Below are 21,446 nucleotides of genomic sequence, written 5' to 3' on the forward strand. Positions count from 1 at the left end.
CGAGACTAGAAATTATCAAAGAAGAAGAGTACTTAACACTACTTGAAAGAAACAAGAATATAATCATTACAAAGCTTTAATATTTAATATATGACTACTGTTTCAATACCTTATATTTAATTCAGAGCTTATTGGAGACAATTTTTTATGTCTAATAATTACTTACAATTATAGATACATTACAACAATAATTAATATCTTAAATGATGAACGTTATTATATAAATAATGATACAGAATCAGTGATGGATTTGTGTACAGCTGCGGGAGGCGCAAATCTTAAAATGGTCCGACAACAACCTTAATCAGCCCTTCATAAAACGATACTTCCGTCATCATTTTTTTAACTAAAAAATATTTGAATTGGAAATATTTAGAAGATGGCCTCACAATTAAATTGCGTCTGGTGCAGGGAACCAAAGAACCACTACACAGCGTCTTTGGTCCCCAGCCAAAGACACTGTATGGTGGCGTGCCCTCGCAAATTTGAAAATCAAGTGGCGCCATCTTCAGTGGTCTATATGGAACCTTAATTCAAACCAAAGCAATATACCAAAACATAACCTAAATATTTAAATTTATTTCATGCGATTATTTATGTATTGACATGTTAATTTAGGCAACACACTCAGCGGGCAACACATTTTAAAAAGTGTGCAGTTCATTTATTTTAAACTAATATTTATATAATAGCAATAATTTACATTGGTTATGTAATAAAGGTAGTTGTTACTTGGATATCAAGCACACTCATTCATTAGTTGGAGTCGATCAGTCAATATGGCGGTTGTTGATTGTCAAATTTGAATGCAACGGTTTTACAGTGGTTTGGTAGTTAATATTGGAGCAGTTTAATGAATTGAAAGTGATTACAGACGTTTTATTGTTACTTGCACCATGGATAACTACTCGAGCATATTGAAGGCCGTCCAGGAGTTCGACGAGCTTTTTCTCAAGAAAGTAACGACGGGTCTCTTTCAGAAAGAGGTTAGATTTTTAAACTAGCTATAGCAAAAATTGTCTTTATATATTATTATCGTTTTAGGTGAGCCCAGAGCCTACTATAGAATCAACATTAGCTACATTAGAAGCTTTTAAGAAAACCAGAGACTTTACTTTAATATCTGCTCATGTAAACAATGTGAATCGCAGACAAAAAACTAGCAATCGTGAGTGGTGTAACTTGGTCAATTGGCTAATAATTAATAAAATATTTATTATTCAGGTAAACAATCTAAAGAGAATGTAAATCCAAAAGCAGCTGTTAATAATTCAGATATGAATAGAGTTCCTTATGTAAAGATGGAAAGGATTTCTGAGGAAGCTATGATTAATATAAAAGAATCTATGAAAAAAAACAAAAAGAGGGTTGTTAAAATGGAACCAAAATCACCATCTGCAGATAGTGATGTTGAAATTATAAACAGTGTGGAAATCCATGCTATATCAGATGATGATGCAGATGAGATTATTAAGAAGCCAAAAAATACCTTATTAGAAATTAAAAAAGAAAATCTAAGGTCTTCAAGAACGCTAACCAAAATGTTGCCGCCAAAGGCACAGAGCAGGACAACAAGGACTAAAACTAAAGCAGATACAGAGGAAGTTAATATACGATCTACAAGATCTAAAACAAGGAATAAAAATACGAATGCAGAGATATCGTCAGATTCCGGAAGCGCTAAATCGAGTCGTGTGAAGCAAATTAAGGAAAAGATCTCAAGTGAGAATGTTCAAACTAAAACTGGGATTAAAGACACCAAAAGAAGTAGATCACAATCACCAAGTGAACCTGAGAGGCATTTGAAAAAGTTAAAAACGAGTAAGCACGATGACACATCCGTATACGAGGACGCTGTGGAGGATATGAAAATGGTCGAGGAAGCTTCATATCATCAAAGCCCAGTAAAGAAACGGGTGGAAGCTTATGAAAAAATGACGGAAACACCTCCGCCTCAAATGCGCATTACTAGAACCAAAACCAAGATGCTAGCAGCGGTGAATGCAGAAGTTGTGACACCTGTTTCCAATAGATTAATTACTCCTTCAAAAATGAGTACAATGAAAAACATGATAGTCACTGGTTCAGAAACTAGAACCTTGAAAGCATTGAAATCATCGCAAAAGATGTTCAAAGAGCGTGAGAAATTGAGACTTCAGAAAGAAGCTGAATTAGCCAAAAGGAAAGAAGAACTGGTTCTTGAAAAACAGCGGAAGAATGAGCTAGAGAAAAGACGATTGAAACGGTTAGAAGAAAGAAAATTGCAGAAGAAACATGAAGAGGAATTGAAGAGAATCGAACAGGAAATGAAAAGAAAAATAGCAGAGGAGGAATGCAGAAGGAAAGAAGACGAGCGACGAAGAAAGGAGGAAGAGCGAAGGATAAAGGAAGAGGAACGCAGAAGGCAAGAGGAAGAAAGGAAGAGGGCTAAGGCACAAAAAGCAAAGAAACAACCTAAGAATGATATTTACATGCTCGAAGAAGCACCTCTTTTACCGACATACGATTGCTACGATTCTGATGATGCGGAATCGGTTTTAGCTAAAAAGGTCGTACCACATTGGCTTAATCGTAAGTTCATATATATAATTATTAATGCAGAACTTTGAAAGTAATAATTTCACTTTTAGGTGAAGAACTAACCACTACATTGAATATTATGGAATCCTTTATAAAACCGAAGGTGATGAACACATTGTTTTGTCCGATGCCACAAACGCCGAATTTGCTGGATATTTTCGACAATGTGAACCCAGTAAGACTTAAACGGAACTCGAGCGCCATTTGGAGCAAACCTCCTCGGTTTACAATGATGCCTATTAATATTCCGAATATTTAATCTTATTTATTTCGTTTAGAATAGAAAATGTATTTTCTTTATTTGTTTACAATATTTCAGAACTTGTATTTATGACATATATATGTAATTGTTTTTAATTTTTTAGTTATAAATAAATTGTCCTTTTTTCTGGATTTTATAATAAATTGTAAATATATACAACTTCAAACACAGTTAATTATTTTTTTTTCATCGCTCATAATATAATCAATATTTGCATTAAACATTTTCATAACAATTTTACGTTTTATATGTTCAATTGATATTTTTTACGCTTAGCTATATTTAAAGAAAGTTTGGTTATGTTAACTGTCACAACAAACAAAAATGTCAAGATATTTAAAGCATACAGGTTTTGTTAATTAATATTATTTTTGTTGTTTTAGAATATGTTATCTAACAATTTTAATCAAAGCCTAAGGTTAGTACGTCCATTGTTTGTGGTCAGCAGGCTGTTAAGTGATAAGGTTGTGACTTTGGCTTTAGAAAGTGATGATGTGATGGATAATTTTACTACTGAACTGATTCAGAAAAGATCAAGCAAATGGGATATACAATTGAAAGATGTAAAGAATAAGTCATGTAGATTATTGAAGCAAGAATGCTCTATCGATGTAGACATTAAAACATTGTCTGAGACACAACTGAATGACTTGATTCAGAAAGCTGTAAAGAATGGTCATAATGAAAATGTCAAGTTTTTGATTCAGAAATGTCTGGAGGCAGATATTTGCCCAAGACCAGAATTGGTCAATTCACTATTTGAGTATTACATAAAGGATATAACTATGGTGTATGCAATACAAAAATTAGTCCAGAGGAATAATGATTATATTTCCTTAATCAATGGGAATTTTGATCATTATGTGGCTGAGTCTCTTTGGTTGAATGAAGAGATCTTGAAAGCTTTACCTATTTTTGAAACAGTCTACAGGAAGCACAATCATTTAAGGCGAAAAATTCGTCTTACATTCAAGTACTTAATATTTGATGTTACAAATAGGAGTGAAGCTATCCTTGTGAATATCATAAAATTTAGTGAACATATCATGGAAGATTTTAAAGATGATTACATGATGTCTTGCATATGGCAAGTTTGTTTCATTAGTGAATGGTACACAGATCAAAAATTGGCTTTGGATTTGCTTGAGAAACACGCAAATTTGAGCCATTCAATCATAAGTCATATTCCTACCATAGTACAAATATCCCTAAGAAATCACCAGGTAGATGTTGTGCAGAGATTGCTAGAGGTACTCATGCAGTTTCAGATTGAGAGTCAGTATTGCTATGTTCTTATGGCATTGTTTAATTATAAACGTAAGATTTTTTTGCTAGTAAATAGTTACAGAGAGAAAAGAACTATATAGTTTGTTACAGTACAACAACGGGATTTACGAAGCTGCTCAGAGATTATTAATTGGGCTGTGATCAATAATGTAAAGTTACCAAACACTTTGCATCAAAAGTTTCTAATGTTATTGCTGAAGAAGAATGAACCTATTCAACCAGTCAAGAGTCCAGTATCAACAGACTATAAGTTTTGATGTAGTATAATTTGTTAAGTAATAAAAACTTATTATTTTAAGAAAACGTATTCATCGTTTTATCGTTTCCATATCACATAAAATATTAAAAATACTTATATTTTGGTATTTGACCTTTCATTTTTACAAGTAGAACGCATTGAATTATTCATTTATGTTTCTGTGTCCAAGGTACTTATGGTAATTACTTAATTTTCTTTTGTTTTTTATTTTAACCATAGTATTATTCAAGTGATAATGAGTAATCTTCATCACTATTTAAATTAAATAGGAATTTCCATAAGCTAACAATCAAATATGAGTTCATTTAAAACTCATTAGAAAGGAGTTCAATGAATATAATCATTTATAAACGATATTTTCGTAATAATCAATAGTCAAGATAATTAATAAGCATTTACATATATATATATATATCGTAATTACACTATCGAACTATATTAACTTATAAAGCAAAATAACACAATAATGCTCACTTTTTTCAATCTACGGTATTTTAAAATTAATTAGTATACTAGGTGACTTGAAATGAATGTTAATGTAGTTGAAGTATCCAATCATAAAAGCTAAATGGAGAAATTCTTCCAGATTTGATATGTATAATTAAAGTTTCCAATGATGTATAAATAACATCCTGTACGAAAATGCAATTTGTTAATATTTTTGTTCAAATTCGAATTAAATTACAGCTAACTTCAAGTAGAGTAGGCTTGACAAATCGGCCACCTCAGACTGGTACGCTCGTATGTTTTCGGTAATAGTGGTGGTGTGACTTTTGATGGATGACTTCAAAATATACATGATTTGAAAAAAGCTCATTGGCTCATGCCATTATCTGCCGAGTCGTTTGCTGGTAGGTATCGAGGATGCCAGCAAATTAGAATTAATAGGATTCCAAGGAGAACGATTAAACACAAACTTTGCTACCATGGCACAGGGACTGCTAAGTTATGAGACTTTTGTCAAGTCTGTAGCTGGGGCTTCAGTGAGTTCACCATTTAATATCTCATAGTCTAGGCCTTAATAAACATTATTTCAGGGAAGCATTATTGCCATGTCTGTTTTTTATCCATTGGATACAATCAGGTTTCGATTGCAAAGTAAGTATTACGCTATGGACCATTGATATCTAATAATTCTTTTAATATTTAATTAGTTGAAGATGACAATGCTAAAGAACTCAAGAAAATGAACAGTCTACATGCAGTATATCACATTATTAGAACAGAAGGAATGTAAGTTATAACAAATAATATATATTAGTAATAATAATTGAGTACAAGTCAAAAATATACATTAAGAAACCTGTTTCTATTTATGTGAAAACATGTAGAAGCAATTGTAAAGAACCATTGCATTGTACATTTTTCAAAGTATCTAAATTATACCAGTTTTCATAAATAATAACATTTACAACAATTTACAGAGAAGCTCTGTACCGTGGCATGAAGCCGGTACTTCAAAGTTTGGGAGCATCGAATTTTGTCTACTTCTATACTTTTCATGGACTTAAATCTATTACGACTGGATCCGCGCTTCACGATTTAGGTCTTGGAATGATTGCCGGCATGGCTAATGTGTTGGCTACACTTCCTTTATGGGTTGTTAATAGCAGGTTGAAGGTGATTAGCGAGTCCAAAGTTCAGTGGACATTGTAGTTTTTTTTTTAATGTTTCAATTTTCATTATTGTTTAATGTAGGCAAACAAATCTGAGCATTTTTCCGGTTTATTGGACGGCGTTGTGCATATAGCACAGAAAGAAGGAGTCTCTGCGCTTTGGAATGGATTGGGTCCTTCCTTGATGCTGGTTATCAATCCGGCTATCCACTTCGCAGTTTATGAAGCTCTTAAGAGGAATGTCAAAACGTCGAGCGCGACGGTATTCTTCCTCTTCGGGGCCATATCAAAAGCTGTGGCAACAGTAGCCACTTATCCTATCCAATTGGCGCAGGCGAGGCAGAGGCACGGCAAGAACAGTCAAATGAGCACTGCGGCTCTCCTGCTCTCAATCCTCAAAAGAAACGGTCCAGCTGCTCTATTCCAAGGGATGGAAGCCAAGCTTCTGCAGACAGTATTGACAGCGGCATTGTTCTTCATGACCTACGAGAAAATCGTGCGATTCGTCTTTATGCTTTTGATGAGAAAAGGCTGAAAGTGCAACAGATTGCCAGTATTTTATATTTATTTTAGTATCTCTATTTGAATACTTTTGCTTAGGGAGGGAATTTATTTATAGCGCTAGTCCAAGGATTTACTTTGATTTGAGTATAATCTTATCAATAACATCCGCACCTTTTTAAACTAGTCCTGATCGTTTATCTTCAATAATATACATATATCAGATAGTATATTTACAGACAAATAAACGTAAAATCTATAACATGAAAACTGTCATTAATTATCTTATCATTTCCCATTACTGTATTGAATCCACTTTACTTACACATGTATAAACGATTAAGACCAATTTAATACTGTTAATTACGACAAAATACGTATGCAATATATCAGTTGCACACTACATACAATTTTATAATCACGGTAAGAAAAGAACAAACAAAACTATTGATATGCAAAACAAAATACGTCAACTGATTGCAAATTTTATCAAAAATTATGTTAATTCAATTTAAAAAAGTGTTATCAGCGAACACTCATCTTTTGAGATAGTTTGCTATGGAAAGTACTTTTTCGGTTATCTATATGAAAATGAAGTAATGGAAGTAAGAATTTGTTCGTTTTTATTACACATACAGTTCGATATGGAACAATGGGATATAATTTTGTAATTAGTCATAATTCGTAATATTTATGGATAAGAACGTAAAAAATGTACAATTAGTTTTCTCTTTTAAAAAAGAAGAAATCTTTTAAGTTGATTCAAATACCAACAACGAACAACATTGGGAGCGGGGAGTAAGTAAGTGAACGCTCACACATTCTTTTTGTGGCAGTTAATATTTGATTCAATCTAGATCCTATTTAAATTAAATGTTTTTATTAGATTCTTTACAGTAGAACAAAATAAAATTGCATTTTAGCATCATTTCATTAAATCAATTAATTTCCTAGCTGTAATAATAATAATTTAACAAATTGCATCATTTAAGCTGTCTCTCCTAAGTCGCCTTTGAGAAAACAATATAGAAAATAATATAATAATTGTCACAATTTCGATCTAAAAAATAATACACAAAAACGACCTTAAAATGTAAAGAACATTATACAATATTATATATATATATAAGAATATCACTTGTTGTTTTCCTTTTGTGTTGCATTTTTTTGTAAATTTAATTTCAAACGAATGCTGTCACACGACCTACGGCAACCGTCCACCGCTAACGTACGAGTAGTGGACGGAACCTCGGCAGTGTATTTATTTTCTTAATCTTCGTTCCTAGAGTCCAGAGAAATAGAAGTCCATCATGCAAATCGATTTTAAAATGAAATAGTAATAATAATAATATTGATAAATCCAAAAATTATAATAAACTAAATATTAAAAGTACAAATATTTACAAGTAGTATACAGATTGTACCCCGATGGCTACGCGGCGATCGATTGATTATTGGGTACAATGTAGTAAACACAGTCACATGTAAAGCAGCATTTCCACACTCACGTTAGGGGGTAGTTCGCTTGAAATTCGGGGGCAGTGTTACGGACGAAATCATGCCAGATAACTGTACGTATCCTTTTCGCCCTCAGTTCTCTCCAGATATTCTTTCTCGATTAAAATATCTATGCATTTCTAAAAGAAAATTCAACAAATTTAATCAGAATCACAATAATGATAAATAAATCAATTGTAACAAATTACCAAGCACTTAGCTTTGTTAATTAATTTTAAGAAACAATAGAAAACGAAATGGAAATATTATCCACTTCCATTTCTAAATGAATCTACCGTAAAATTGAATAAAAAACAGAACAATTGCAGGAAATATAATACATTACCTTGATTATGTTAACTTTTGGTTTGAATCTAGTGTTCAATTGACTTAAGACTTCAGCGACTAGCTGCTGATGTTTCAGCACCTTCCTCATCTTCATTATTCGAACAATTGCGGCTTGAATGAGCAATTTGCGGTCTTCTTCAATGTGTTTGTGCGTCGTCTCCTGTTCAAGCTTCAGTTCGGTCTTCATTGGGATGTTAATGTTGACGCGCAGTTTCCGGCTTTAAAAGTAAGGAGAATTAGAACTGTATAAAACGTTCATCGATATATTTAATATATTTTACTTCTTATATCCCATGAAGAGAACAACCGCAGATTCTGGTTTGAGTTCGCTCTCCTCCTCCTCACATGTGATCAGCTTCGCTTTGAGCAGTATGCTGATCACTTGTGTCATGTAATCGTGCTTGATTTGGGTGTTCTCAGTAAGTTGCGCCAACGTCCATGAATCAGACATGTTGAATTGCAATAGCACAGCCATTTGAAATGTACTCGCCTGAAGGGTATACCTGCACGTAATGAACACGTTATTTTTTTTACAAATAATGAAGTTAATATTAACATCGTACCTATTTTTAAAACAATTAGTATGCAGTTCACCCTTTGACATATTATAGAGCCAATTAAGTTTTCTACCAGAATGCTGGCCTGAGTAGAAGCTAGTGAATCTGTGAACGCTTCTCTCCAGCTAAAAATATATTTAGTTCTATGCTCAAGATAAAAATTGTTGAAATTACCTCTGTGGGTAGTCCAAACGAAAAAGACTGTTGGAAGGGCCATGATCCGGAAGATAGTACTTGTATACTGAAGTCGATGTCCAGAGGCTCATTAGAGTTCTTCAGGTGCGACCGGAATTGTTCGTTAAGATCCTTGGAGACTCCAATGTCCTATGAATTATAATTAGATAAGTCGTCTGTTGCACGCTACAGCAGCAAAATACCTACTTGGAACATTCGTTGCAACTTGGACGTATACTCAAAACCACAAGCCTGCTTAAGTTTAGAGATCATCGAGGCTTCTGCGTCATCACTGGCGGACATATGTTGCACCAAACGCTTGGCAAGCATTTTACTGTAAAATTTCTGGAAAACGTCTTTGTCTTCTATGTACTTGAAAACTACCATCTACAAATAAAATATTTCCTTTTTTGTTTCAATGACAAAGCGAGATGAGACTTACGACTTGATTTAATGTATCTTCTAATTCGGCCTCTTCAGGATTCTTACTGGATTTCTTTAGCAGAATATCGCAGTATTTGGCCAACAGTTCAGGTGACCTACTGCTACTGCTCGCCATTCTGGTTACAGCATTCGTGTTTATAAAGCGGCCGCACGCCTTATCTAAGGCGGCAACGAATCCGCTATCATTGTGGAAAGCGACGAGGACTAGAGCATTATATTTCTTATGTACCTCAAGGATTGTTGTTACATACACCTTGGGATCATTATAAGCGGTTTCGCTGCATTTTTCGATGGCTGCCAAACCTTGATTTGCTATATGCTGCTCTAAAAGTGTCCTCAATTCACCAAGACCATCTGGAATTCTAGCAACTAGTTGATACATTCTGCCCAAATCTACGTCTTTCTCAGCATCCAAAAGCTGCTGGAATTCTGCATGAAATAGTTCCATGTGCTTTTGGATGAGTACGCGTTCGCATGTCTTTGCTAATCGTTCGCTAGTAGATTCATGCAGATTAATTTGAATTCGCTTCTGCTCCTCTGTTAACCTCTGCTCCACCTTCTTCATATATTCTGTGATATTATTCTGCGACAAAAATTGAGTACTCTCCTTCGTATAGAATCGTTCCGTCTCTTCAATGAATACGTTTTCAAAACTCTCCTTATAAATACTTAGATTGGGTCCCTTCAAGCCTGGCTCATCCTCATTCAAGCCAAGTTCCACATAGCAATTTATTACACCAAAAACAAGACTAGAATTTATCGTTTCACCGTTCCTTTCGCGTTCGATTAATTTCAACACGGCGTTCGTCACTTGCTTGTTGAGGTGCTTGAAAAGGTGGTCCCTCCACGTAACCAAGGCCAATTGATAAATCTCAAAGATGCCTTTACGACCTTCCTCATACTCCCGCTTTACCCAGTATTTGTTCAAATAGGAACACATACCACTTATTGTTTTGCTGCTCAGTCTATACTCCTCCCACTGCTTAGTATAGAATTTCAATACGTCCTCGTCCATACGATTCAAGCCCGCTTGCAATTTGTGATGGACATAATTTCTTAAGAACTCTCGTAGTTTCTTATACAGCTCCAGCCCAACCAGCTGAGCCCCACTGGTAGCCTGATTCTTTTTGCTTTTCAACTGCACTGAAGAAGAGCTCCACTCACTACTCTTATGGACTGATGTACAGTAATTATGGACATAAGTGTACAAAATCATGTAATCTGTGCGAGACATACTCTGGAAGTTGTACATATGCTCTATCCCAGTGTGCAGTTCCTCCCATATTTGATCCAAATCTATATGCTTGAGCCCTGGTGTATTGGCTGAAGTCATCCCAGTGGATCTTGACATTCTCTTACACTCTTTAAGCAGTAACGCAAAAAAAACGTTTCCACTTTAGTTCCACCTTTAATGATTAAAAATAAGAACAGTAATTCTGAAAAGAGAATGGTTTAAAATTAGGTCCAATTGGTAAATCAATTTATTTATTCATTTGAATTTCCCTGACTAACAAAATATGTCATTGTTGACAATTTAGACATAAAACAAAAAAAATAAATTGAATGAGGTCAAAGCCCTAACCTTACAAAATAAGCCCCAGGTTTAGAGACAAAGCCCTAGCGTCCGTTTCAAAACACAGGGTTTGGTTCATGGATAGTGACAGATAGTGCCGTTTTTAGATGAGAAAAAAATACCGTACATGATGTGTATATATATACACGTTCATATACATACATACAAGTCACAGCAGTGAAATTTCGTGGCGAATTAAGAGTTCGAACATACCTATTTAAATCATAACCCTGTCGGATGGTTTGGTAATTATTTACAAAAAAAAACGATGCTCGGACCGATACTGGGACAAATTAAAAAACTTAAAATTTATTATTTATTGTTTTGGGAGAAATAATAAATTTATCTTCTATGTGCTTCTGCAGGAATATCACAAAACTGACAGCTGGGCCACTGTCTACCAACGTCGTGGAGAAATATTGCTCCAAATAATTCCATGCCAACCATATATACGAACATAAAAATAAATCCAATAGTAATTACAACAATTTATTAGTTTTAATTATAATAAAATTGTTATTTATCTTTTAAACTATTTACGCTTTAATGTTGATACAGCAATCACTGCACAGATCTATAGTTGGTAACAATGTTCTTGGTAGTTGCTGCTGAAGATGGAGGTTGTCATGTACGTGAAGAATTTGATCAAGAATTAATTCCGACTTCTATGCTGAAATTTCCGAGGTGAGCAATAATTTCCCATTTAATTGTACAATCAATTACACAATGTTCCAATTTGAACGTCAATAGTTACGGATGCAAAGGAATAATTTTGTCTATCCCCGAAGTAAACAACGACGTAAAGACTTATCTTCTTTTGTGTTTTGTTTTTACCAAATAATCATGGTCGCGGCCTCTTTCGATTTCTCTTTGTTTCCTTAAAATATTTTGCTGGTTAGTGCAAAAAAGAACATTGAGAGTTAAAATGAAAGGGAAATTATGTTTTGTTAATAATATTAACTTCATTTGAAAAATTATAACCTTTTTGCACTAAAATGTTGCAAATTTTGCAATTAATGTTTATTCCTTCAAGTGGAATTGTTGATTTTAGTATATTGCTTCAATAGCTAATACATTTGCATTTTACTAATTGATCATTGTTACTAAGGTTGTGCTCAAGAAAATTAAGATAATCAGTACAATGGCAGCTTAGTGTGTTTGGAGCAAAGAATATCCTGGAGATAGTGGTGAGGCAATCATGGAATTACAGAATTGACATGGATGCAATACTAACAAGGATATGAGTAAGTTTTGATCATTTTTACTTTGTTATAGAGAAAAAAAGATCACATAAATATCTAATAATAACTTCATGTTCTCTGTAATACAACATTTACACATGTTGTAACAAACATTAAAGAGAATTTACTTTCTCAACATTTTCAAACTTCTAGATTTTTTCACTTGGAATTTTCAGAATATATAAATCTATTCATTTCTTCACCTATATATTCATTTCATATTTATTTATCATATTATTTTGTTTACTTTTAGATCATTTGCAAATACTTAATTATTGTATTCCAGTTCATCTATTATATAATTGCTAAGTTTTCTTACAAGTAGATGTATACTTTACTTGCTTAGTTTTTAGTAATTGTGATGTTTTTTGTTTTCATTTGTAATTGAATATTTTATTATTTTATATTTTGTTTTTATTTATATATTTCTTTCCATAAAACAAATATCCTAAAATTATCCTTTTCATACAATTCTAGAAAAAAATTCTGATGATTAATTAAAATGCTTGTGTATAAAGTTTCAATTTTTACATTACACAAACTAGTATTATTATTACAATTAAATTTTATAAAGTTGTATCACTCTGGTCAACTATATACAATTAATTTTCTTAACAATATATAAAGGAAACAATACGTATATTTTCAGAAATATTTCATACAATTTGAGCATATTAATTTGTAAAAAAATAGTGCCTTTTCATTGAACAGGTGACTAAATTTGAGCGTTTCGAACGTTATTAGGCAACCGGTTTTGCATAATATAATTATTAAATGTTATAATAAAAGTAAGGATCAATTTTATTTACAGCAAACTCTTTTAAAATACAATCAAAATATTAAGAAAAAGGCGGAAAGACATAAGAAAGATAGATCTTTGGTCCAAATAGAGTTAATATTTGCAAATAAATAATTATTATAAAATGTACATAAAGATTATTATTTAATTAATAACAATATAGCAAATAACATTTTATTTTTTTTATTCTTAATCAACAATTCGAAATTGTTCCAATGAACATTTATATTAAAACACTGTACACTATATCACATGTGATTGGGTAAATCACTTTATTTCATTATTTAGTCATTTTCTGCACAATCTCTTTTAAACCATGCAAGTGCTTTAAAAATTGTGGGTCTATATTGTTAGTTTCATAAAAAAAAGTTAATGTTTCTAGGGCTGTTTGTGCCTCTGTGATTCCACTAAGTTCCTGCTTTATAAACTCTGGATTATTATTTTCTTCACTGCCTTCAGTAATCTCAACATTGACAGAAGCCAATAATGATTCATGCATAGATGGTTCTTCATTAATCACAGATCGGTCATCTATGTGAGTTGGTTCATCTCTCAGTATCATATTATCAGGGATTACAGACTCCACAACTACTTCCCCAGTAGATCTATCATACATAATACCATTTCTATTCCTGAATCTACTTAGCCAACCATTTGTTAACACATACCCAAGTTCTGAGGCCAAGGATTCTGCATGCTGTTTGAACGTCGTCGCGCTGATGGGCATATTATCTTCTTTTTGTATCTTGAACCAACTGAGTAAAGCCTCTTCTAAATCATTTTTTTCAGTGGTTCGTAACTTCTTCAGGTTACATTTGTTCTTCTCAAAGGCATTTATGATAATGTCCTTCTTCTTCCAAATAGTGGAGATCGTTGATGAGCTCAGGTTCAATCTCTTTGATATTGAGGAATTACTTGTACCTTGTTCAATGGCACTAATTATTTCTATTTTTTCACCGATTGTCAGGGTCCTCCTTTTCGTGCCAGACATGGCGATAAATTGTAATTTAAATGTGTCAATCAAACATTCAAATTATGTTTTGTGATTATCCTTAAATAATTTGCCTTTCATCCATCGTTTGTTTGCGTTTAACCTCTACTCCTGACAGTTAATTATTTTGACAGTCGATGGTTAGACAACTACAGGTACACATTTTATTATTTATGCAACCAGTTTTACATATCAAAATACAATTTCTTTGAAATTGTAACTGCAAAATTAGAATGTGAAAGTAAAATTTATATAATTTTATTTTTGTTTCAGATAGCGAGAGAAAACAATCAAACTAGTTTCGCAGTTTTATTTTCATCAACATCTACTAAGAACTGGCCTAAAGTTAGGATGCATCATGTAAATCATCGTAGACGTAAGTATTGTATTCTTTTCAATTATTTTGCTTGAACAAAATACTGATTTGTATAAGTCATTTCATTTGATTTTGTTGTATGTGTCTAGATACTGCAAATTTGATTTATTTATTACTAATCTATTGTTTTTAAAACAAAATTATTTCATGAAAATATCGTACAAGTTATGTATTGAAATAATCGTGGAAATATTGTTTTAATAATTTATATTTCAGATAAGCCAAAATAGTTTTTTATATGTGTACTTATATTGAAACGACTATTACGGTTTTTATTAGCTCAGTTTTATTAGGCGCGTATATTTTGACTCGAAATTGTGATTCATTCTATTGTAGAGCAAGTATTTGCAGAAGAAATATTAAACAATAAGAATGGATACAGATGGTACTCATAGCAAAAATAAATATAAGCTCATGTTGAATGTAAAATATATGATTATTGACTGTGTTAGGAATTTGTGAATCTTTGTTGATAAAATTAATATAATAGTATCTAAAGTGTCTGGCCATAAATGGCCATTTTATTCAAAACTAAAATGCTATATCGCACATGCTGATTGAGGAAATCCCAGATGATCGTCCGTTTTTTTTTTAGAATTTTGCATTCAATTATAGCTTTTGCGAGCGGATAAAGTAAAGCGCCTCTGTTCCAACGTTGTTTGTATTTTTTCCATTCATTAATAACAAGTAGATCGAAAGAATCCACCAAGATCCGCGCGCGGTTGGCATTACTGCAACGGGATTCTAGTTGATTCTAGTAACCCAAGTAGCGCAGAGTGCATCTCGGTTCAACCTGCAGTTGCACAGCGATTTGCCATCCTTGTCCTTCGAGGTCGTGCGCGCGAATTATCCTAGAGACCAGTTCCGCAGCAGGGCCGAATTGTTCTGTAGCTGTTCCGAATCTGTGTTGATTATTTTAGCACTTGTTTAAACGAATGCAGTAGAAAAAAAAGTTTAGAGCTACATACTGTGTCAGATACAGCAGCTAAAGTCGAAAAGCATAACCGATCCAATTCGATTGTTGTTTTTGTTGTGCGTTTGTCGAATCTGGCATTTGTTTTCTAACTAAATCTGGCGGAAAGAACAACACTTCCCTTCAGCCTCTAGAGTTTTGTTTTGATCGAACCGAAAACCAGAAGAAATTTATTTAAATTAAAGCCACAAGAAATGGCCGACAAGAAAGGTGAGAATATCGAAATCGATGAATCTTTGTGTTTTTATTCGTGTCTTATTTTACTTATATATATTTTATTTTTTGCAACTTCGAACCTTAATACACTGATCTCCATCAGGAGAATTTGTTTGTTTTTTTCACCGTTTGTTCCGTTCCAATATTACAAGAACTATTTTCGAAGTATTTCCCTTTCTACAATGCTGTGAACTTCTTTTTTCATTCCACCCACGAGATGATTTTCTTCCCTATCTGTAGATTCTCACTTTATTTTCACCACCTTTCCATAGATTTTTCTTCTATTGTTGTGATGGAATTAGCAATTGCATAAGAATAATATAATGCAGGATGTACCAATCAATACTAAATTTTAGTAGGTTCACTCCCTCTCCGTTGTACGCACACAGTTTGCTAAGGCTCGTTCGTGCCTTTTCGTTTAGCTATGCTGTAATACTTTTTCCCCTTGGCCTTGTCCCACATTGCAACATTGCAAATGCTGCAGTGTTTTGGAGACACCTACCCGAATCTCTACATGTCTCTACACAAGGAATATGTTACCGCTCGGGACGGAAAATGTGTTCATTTATTTATCCGCCATCAGTGTCATCCCAAGTATCGACCTGCTCTCTCGTAACCCGATTTTACTAACTCTCACACTCACTCCTCCCCCCTTTTGCGTGCTACGAGTACTTCCTGTCATATTCATGATCCTTGATTGCCTTCGAGGGGATACACGTCAAATTAGAAACATGAAGCCACTGGCTTAGGCATTATTTTGCAACAATCGTCCAGGTTTTCTTTATTGCTTGGTTATCTGTAAACATTTGGCCGGGTTACGCCTTAAAAATTTTGTTTTACGGGCTGCTTTCTATCTCTAACGGGGATCAATAATGCGTTTTATCAGGGGTTTAATACTTACAAGCAGCAACTTATATGAATATTTTTTTTAAATCTGTACCAACAATGGTAACAAATAAAGTTTTTTTTTTAAATAATCATGAGATAGCACACAGTTTAATTAAAATCAGCGATTTATTAATGATTAGTGAATCTAAAAATATTTTATTATTTGTTGGTTTACTTGGACGATTTCTCCGCCCTTTGGGATTTTTTACAATTAAGAAACTTGTATTGTTAACATTATTATCACGGTAACTTAAAACCATTTGTCAATAGAAAACCTGGATGATCATTAGTATAAACCAGTGTTTTTAATGTAAGGCCATTAAATGAATCAACACTGGTGTATATGAATTATTAAGTTGACGGTTTTGTCTGATCATTCGTACATTTATTTTTTGTAGGCATTATTTTCTTTACTTTTTGTTTCGTTTTTGTAAAACGCTGAAATTATGATTATTATTGTTTATTATGAGAAATTAAATTTATAAGAGAGGATTAAAATCAAAAAGCACTTTTGGGTTAGACTAAAATGTGTGATGATGCCTATGTTATTGCAGTGAGCGAATTAAACCAAGAAATAAGAGACATCAGAAACCGGCGACGGGAGTTACAGTTTCAGAGTTTCAGTCGAGGAGGACTACAAATCGACCAAACAGTACCTATTTATTTTCATGTGTTTATTTATACAGTGGCTGATGCTTGTTGGTTACCCGCTCAACGACTTTACCTTCACTAGATTTTTTTTTGTTGGGATTGCTTCCAACTTTGCTTACCGTACAAATGATAATACGAATAAGCTGACATTATCCATGCTAATAATATAAACCAATTAAAAACGCGAATTTTGTTTAACAATCAAATGCAAACTATTCGAATTATCTTTGTTTGGTATTTAAAGTTACCATATTTATTGTTTTTATTTTACATTTATTTTTATTAATTAACTGTAGCTGACGATGTGTAAAAAGAATCGATGTGGTCCAAACTTTAGAATTCACTTATTTTCTTTTATCAGAGTCATTTCTTGCTGTTAACTTTCACAATTTAATTTCTGTTCACTGCATGCTTTAATTTATTTTTGATGAAAAATAATATCATTCAGTCATTCAGTTTGATACTTTCTGTTGGTTTTGATTAATTTTCTTTATAATTGTTTTCTGTTTGTGTATTCATTGTTTTCTTGGTGTGTTTGCGTGTGTGTTTGGGTATGTTAGGGTGGTACTTACTGGATATTTACACCCCCAGGTGTTGCTACAATATTGGCTAAACTACTGAAGCACATTTACTACGCTAAAATAGTTATAATTGTTCTTTTTGTATTTCTAAACAAGAGAAAATTGATCATAACAGAAATTGCTTTTCGTTTACTTTACTTTTTCAAATAATAATTTCTGTAAATATCTACGCCCACTGTATCAAATACGTATATGTTGTACCATTTACTTATAATTACTAATTTAAGATATACATAATGTATTATAAATTAATTAATATTATACAGAGTACTTTTTTCCTTTTATTTCTTCAAAGTGAAAAATGTTATGGAAAAAGTACTCTGAAAAAAAAATGCATGGTAGTATTTTTCTAGACACTAGAGATGGAGTCGCATGTTACCAATATTTTATTAATTTTTATTCTACTGTTTTATATTATATCGAGTGATTATTTTTTAAATTGTTATCTTCAGTTTATCAATTATTAATGATCAATTTTATCAATAGCAATTTTACTTTTTGATAACAGTTAATTTAAATTGCTCATTTTGTTTCAATCATCATCATTATGATTTATAATTTTAGTCTTTTTTTTCTAAATTGATACTTTTCATTAAGCTTTTTTTTGCATGATAAGAAATGCGGGTTCCATGTTGAAGATTCGCGAATACGAGTATTCGTACTTAATTTCACGTTTTCGGTTTCTTTTGGTTATTATTGTTCATTCGGTCTTACTTTTGCATGTTACTACCATCAATCGGCGGGCGGTCGTTTGCAATCTTTCAGACCGCCCTCGGTTCCTCGTTAATATATATATATGTGCATGGTACCTATATGTGAAGCCTGAAATTACACGAAGCAAAAGTGCTTCAGGAACTCTGCAATCCATGATTCAATCGATGACAAACGTATTTCTTGAAAGGACCAAACTTATTGAAATCGATTCATCCTTGGATTTTGCAGCTTACGATGTTATTGTTAATTAATGTGTCTTTGTTTTTGAACTAATTTTGACAACTAGATACTTAGTGATATTTTGATCAATGCTGTATGTTATTTTAATTTAATTATCTATATATTTTTATAAATATAATTATATTATAATTACTGATAACAACTAAGAAACATTAATTTATATAATTTACTTTTTTTGCCCTTAATATCTATAAATAATAATTAATAGATTTGTTATTAATATATTTTTAAGTTCATATAAATTGTATCAAAACGAACGTCACGTTGCGATTTGGTACGATTTCCATTATATTATTATTGCTCTGGGCAAGTTTTTATTTTCAATTATTTCGTTGTTATTGGTAACTATTTTTTCTGTTTTTATTTGGGAGGGAGGGGTTTTGTTGTTTTATATCATTTGGATTTTGTTTTTTATGCGGTCTGTTTTTAGGATCCGGTGTTCCGCCCCCCGTATCGGCACCAGCTTTCACTCAGGCACCACCTCCACCCCAACCCAACCCACCTGTTCCTGCTCCGCATCCATATGGAGGTAAATTGTTGTTGGCAAAATGAGAAAAAAAAATCTTGAGACAAAACGATATATGGTCGATTACGATATACAGATAAACAAGTAATGCACATGTTTAAGTAATATTTAAGTACTATATGAAGCACGTGGGTTGTATCAAGAAGGTATGTTTTAACATTTTGTTTGTTTTTAATGTTTGATTTTTAGCGATGGTGCCCGGAGTTCCGGGGGCGGCTCCTTACATGATCCCTGGGCAAGCCCAGCTCTATCCGCAAGGACCACCCCCCACGTATGACCAGGCGTTGACACACCCTGCTATAGTTGGGCAACCGGTAAGTTGATCTTTATTTATGCAAAAAAAAAAATAGAATGAAAAACTTGCTAATTCTCATGAATTAGTGGAATTTGTAATTACAATTCGGGGTATTTTTGTAAATTAATTGCATGTGATTTTATAAGATTTTAGAGACTGATCGATCACGGACAATAACTATATGTTATTATGTTATATTATTGACTTTAGGAGTTGTTAAATATGTAGCGTCTGTTTTATAGATGTATCCTCCAGGAGCTACGTACATGGCTGGATATCCGACTTATCTGGGGTATCCGACATACGCTCCTATGCAGTACTACCCAACGATCGGCGCCTACTCGTACGCCATGCAGCCGGCCCAGCTGAGGCCTACGATCATGATTCCCAACGGTTATGACGGCGGTGCTCGCTTCGACGGCATCGCCCAACCGGTGCTGCCGCCGGCACCTCCAGGTGTCCCGCCGTCTGCTGCACAAATCGCCGCCATGGCTGGTCATCATGTGGCACTAGGTCAGAAGAAAGGCTCCTTCTTGGCCGGCAGCTCAGACGGCGGTTATACCTTCTGGTAGATACAGTCGACAACAATCATTTAGCAATAATCTAGCCACACGTGGGTTATTTTTATGATTATTATTAATACTACGTTGAATTCATTTCTGTGCATTTCGATTCCAAGCATTTTAAAGAAATGTTTTAGTTTCGTTCATCATTTATACAATTGTTTATTTTTTTTTGGCGCCCAATACGCTATCTATTCTGTTAACTGTTAAAACTAGTCAATTTAATTAAATACCTTTTTTTTGTATTGGGACCACCGCATCGCGCTCCACCACTATGACTTCTCTTTGAAGAATTTTAGGACAATATTTCTTGTTTTGTTTAATTTTCTCTCTCTCAGTTTCAATAGATATTTATACATAAATGGAATTTAAAATGCTTCGGACTCACATTATTATATTTTTCTTATTATAATTATTATTAATACTACATGAAAGAGAGTGCAATATTAATTACTACAAGAAAATGAAACGGTTCTCATATATGCATATATATATACATAAAGATATATACATATACATTTATTGAATTATTTATTATTATTTTTTTATTTATATTACTTTCTTATATTTTTTTTTGTTTGTTTGTTGGACTTTATATTTGAAATTTTTATTACCTAACGTGTGTATGCGACGATGACATCATTACTTTGCTCTCTCTCTCTCTCTTTCTCTATAACCTCCTACCTTATATTTCTTGAATGATTAATTTATAATTTTTCAACTTTAGAGAAGAAAAATTAAAAGAAAATGTAAAGAAAAACCTAACGTTCATTGAAGCGCAACGATAAAAAAAAACAATCATTGTAAAAGCAATTAGTCAAATTTAAATAAAAATCAATGTATATCGAGAAACACCAAATGTAAGTAGTTGTAAATTTAAAAGAAACTATAAAAGAATGAGCAATGAAAAATGGAGGTAAAATAAAAATATGTAATGCTAAACAAAACTTGTATTATCTTTGATTGTTAATTGTTAAAACTCTTGAAGATGATAATAAATATTATGATGATGGCGATGAGAAGGGAAGGAAAAGGAACTATACTGATTATTAACTTTTTTGTTGTACTGAGCTATTTGTTGTTAGCGAATTTACAAAAATGAAAATATTAAAGAATAACTATTTCTAAGTATGCGATATTGTGTCTGCAAGACTGTAAAAGATCTATTGTAAAAAATAATAAAGAAAATTCTTTGATGCGATGTGGATTATTATTAACGACGTTAAGAAGAATGGTATTGTCGCTCCCCAATACCATTCGGCATGGGAGACGAGAAGTCTTAGTCCACTCACTT

General features: G+C 32.9%; 6 protein-coding genes across 12 annotated transcripts; 4 read left to right on the forward strand and 2 right to left on the reverse strand.

Moving 5' to 3' along the window:
- Window positions 1–789: 789 nt before the first annotated feature.
- LOC108569878 (inner centromere protein A-like) lies at window positions 790–2,899 on the forward strand. The gene is made up of 4 exons (XM_017931624.1): window positions 790–986; window positions 1,045–1,168; window positions 1,225–2,571; window positions 2,631–2,899. The coding sequence occupies exons 1-4, from the start codon at window positions 897–899 to the stop codon at window positions 2,837–2,839; spliced, it is 1,770 nt and encodes a 589-aa protein (XP_017787113.1). The 5' UTR covers window positions 790–896; the 3' UTR covers window positions 2,840–2,899.
- Window positions 2,900–3,361: 462 nt separating this feature from the next.
- On the forward strand, window positions 3,362–4,396 carry LOC108569879 (the record flags this gene model as incomplete). The annotated part of the gene is given in 2 exon segments (XM_017931625.1): window positions 3,362–4,159; window positions 4,220–4,396. Coding segments are annotated over 2 exon segments (699 nt in total). The 3' UTR covers window positions 4,387–4,396.
- Window positions 4,397–5,118: 722 nt separating this feature from the next.
- Window positions 5,119–6,771, forward strand: LOC108569882 (peroxisomal membrane protein PMP34). The gene is made up of 5 exons (XM_017931627.1): window positions 5,119–5,371; window positions 5,426–5,486; window positions 5,543–5,621; window positions 5,813–6,008; window positions 6,087–6,771. The coding sequence occupies exons 1-5, from the start codon at window positions 5,315–5,317 to the stop codon at window positions 6,537–6,539; spliced, it is 846 nt and encodes a 281-aa protein (XP_017787116.1). The 5' UTR covers window positions 5,119–5,314; the 3' UTR covers window positions 6,540–6,771.
- An 859-nt stretch (window positions 6,772–7,630) lies between these two features.
- LOC108569883 (cullin-1) lies at window positions 7,631–11,490 on the reverse strand. Of its 2 annotated transcripts, XM_017931630.1 has the most exons (8): window positions 11,312–11,487; window positions 9,524–10,961; window positions 9,289–9,468; window positions 9,082–9,231; window positions 8,914–9,032; window positions 8,632–8,853; window positions 8,349–8,568; window positions 7,631–8,142 (listed from the first exon to the last, which is right to left on the reverse strand). In XM_017931630.1, the coding sequence occupies exons 2-8, from the start codon at window positions 10,874–10,876 to the stop codon at window positions 8,062–8,064; spliced, it is 2,325 nt and encodes a 774-aa protein (XP_017787119.1). In that variant the 5' UTR covers window positions 10,877–10,961; window positions 11,312–11,487; the 3' UTR covers window positions 7,631–8,061. The 2 variants fall into 2 exon arrangements, with proteins under 2 accessions (XP_017787119.1, XP_017787117.1); XM_017931628.1 differs by having other exon boundaries at window positions 8,632–9,032; window positions 11,312–11,490.
- A 194-nt stretch (window positions 11,491–11,684) lies between these two features.
- LOC108569885 (DAZ-associated protein 2-like) lies at window positions 11,685–20,385 on the forward strand. 6 transcript variants are annotated; one of them, XM_017931633.1, is made up of 6 exons: window positions 11,696–11,782; window positions 12,207–12,342; window positions 14,403–14,505; window positions 19,199–19,297; window positions 19,484–19,608; window positions 19,832–20,385. In XM_017931633.1, exons 3-6 carry the CDS (start codon window positions 14,481–14,483, stop codon window positions 20,159–20,161), a joined length of 579 nt encoding a protein of 192 aa, XP_017787122.1. In that variant the 5' UTR covers window positions 11,696–11,782; window positions 12,207–12,342; window positions 14,403–14,480; the 3' UTR covers window positions 20,162–20,385. The 6 variants fall into 6 exon arrangements, with proteins under 6 accessions (XP_017787121.1, XP_017787125.1, XP_017787123.1 ...); XM_017931632.1 differs by lacking the exon at window positions 12,207–12,342 and having other exon boundaries at window positions 11,685–11,782; XM_017931634.1 differs by lacking the exon at window positions 12,207–12,342 and having other exon boundaries at window positions 11,691–11,782; window positions 14,407–14,505.
- LOC108569884 lies at window positions 13,350–14,239 on the reverse strand. The gene is made up of 2 exons (XM_017931631.1): window positions 13,807–14,239; window positions 13,350–13,743 (listed from the first exon to the last, which is right to left on the reverse strand). Exons 1-2 carry the CDS (start codon window positions 14,127–14,129, stop codon window positions 13,419–13,421), a joined length of 648 nt encoding a protein of 215 aa, XP_017787120.1. The 5' UTR covers window positions 14,130–14,239; the 3' UTR covers window positions 13,350–13,418.
- Window positions 20,386–21,446: the final 1,061 nt, after the last annotated feature.

The sequence above is a fragment of the Nicrophorus vespilloides genome, unplaced genomic scaffold (genome assembly GCF_001412225.1).
Source record: "Nicrophorus vespilloides isolate i.1.1-1 unplaced genomic scaffold, Nicve_v1.0, whole genome shotgun sequence".
In the NCBI taxonomy this organism is placed as follows: Eukaryota; Metazoa; Arthropoda; class Insecta; order Coleoptera; family Silphidae; genus Nicrophorus; species Nicrophorus vespilloides.

Bases quoted from the DNA above. Each gene is read 5' to 3' on its own strand.
- LOC108569878 (XM_017931624.1), top strand. From the start codon at position 897: ATGGATAACTACTCGAGCATATTGAAGGCCGTCCAGGAGTTCGACGAG. The intron at 987-1,044 runs GTTAGATTTTTA...TTATCGTTTTAG, and splicing joins CGGGTCTCTTTCAGAAAGAG to GTGAGCCCAGAGCCTACTAT. The intron at 2,572-2,630 runs GTAAGTTCATAT...TTTCACTTTTAG, and splicing joins CGTACCACATTGGCTTAATC to GTGAAGAACTAACCACTACA.
- LOC108569882 (XM_017931627.1), top strand. From the start codon at position 5,315: ATGGCACAGGGACTGCTAAGTTATGAGACTTTTGTCAAGTCTGTAGCT. The intron at 5,372-5,425 runs GTGAGTTCACCA...ACATTATTTCAG, and splicing joins AGTCTGTAGCTGGGGCTTCA to GGAAGCATTATTGCCATGTC. The intron at 6,009-6,086 runs GTGATTAGCGAG...TGTTTAATGTAG, and splicing joins TTGTTAATAGCAGGTTGAAG to GCAAACAAATCTGAGCATTT.
- LOC108569883 (XM_017931628.1), bottom strand. From the start codon at position 10,876: ATGTCAAGATCCACTGGGATGACTTCAGCCAATACACCAGGGCTCAAG. The intron at 9,469-9,523 runs GTAAGTCTCATC...TTTTATTTGTAG, and splicing joins AAGATACATTAAATCAAGTC to ATGGTAGTTTTCAAGTACAT. The intron at 8,143-8,348 runs GTAATGTATTAT...ATTTTCTTTTAG, and splicing joins CAAAAGTTAACATAATCAAG to AAATGCATAGATATTTTAAT.
- LOC108569884 (XM_017931631.1), bottom strand. From the start codon at position 14,129: ATGTCTGGCACGAAAAGGAGGACCCTGACAATCGGTGAAAAAATAGAA. The intron at 13,744-13,806 runs GTATGTGTTAAC...TATGTATGATAG, and splicing joins TCCTTGGCCTCAGAACTTGG to ATCTACTGGGGAAGTAGTTG.
- LOC108569885 (XM_017931632.1), top strand. From the start codon at position 14,481: ATGCATCATGTAAATCATCGTAGAC. The intron at 14,506-19,198 runs GTAAGTATTGTA...GTCTGTTTTTAG, and splicing joins TCATGTAAATCATCGTAGAC to GATCCGGTGTTCCGCCCCCC. The intron at 19,609-19,831 runs GTAAGTTGATCT...TCTGTTTTATAG, and splicing joins CTGCTATAGTTGGGCAACCG to ATGTATCCTCCAGGAGCTAC.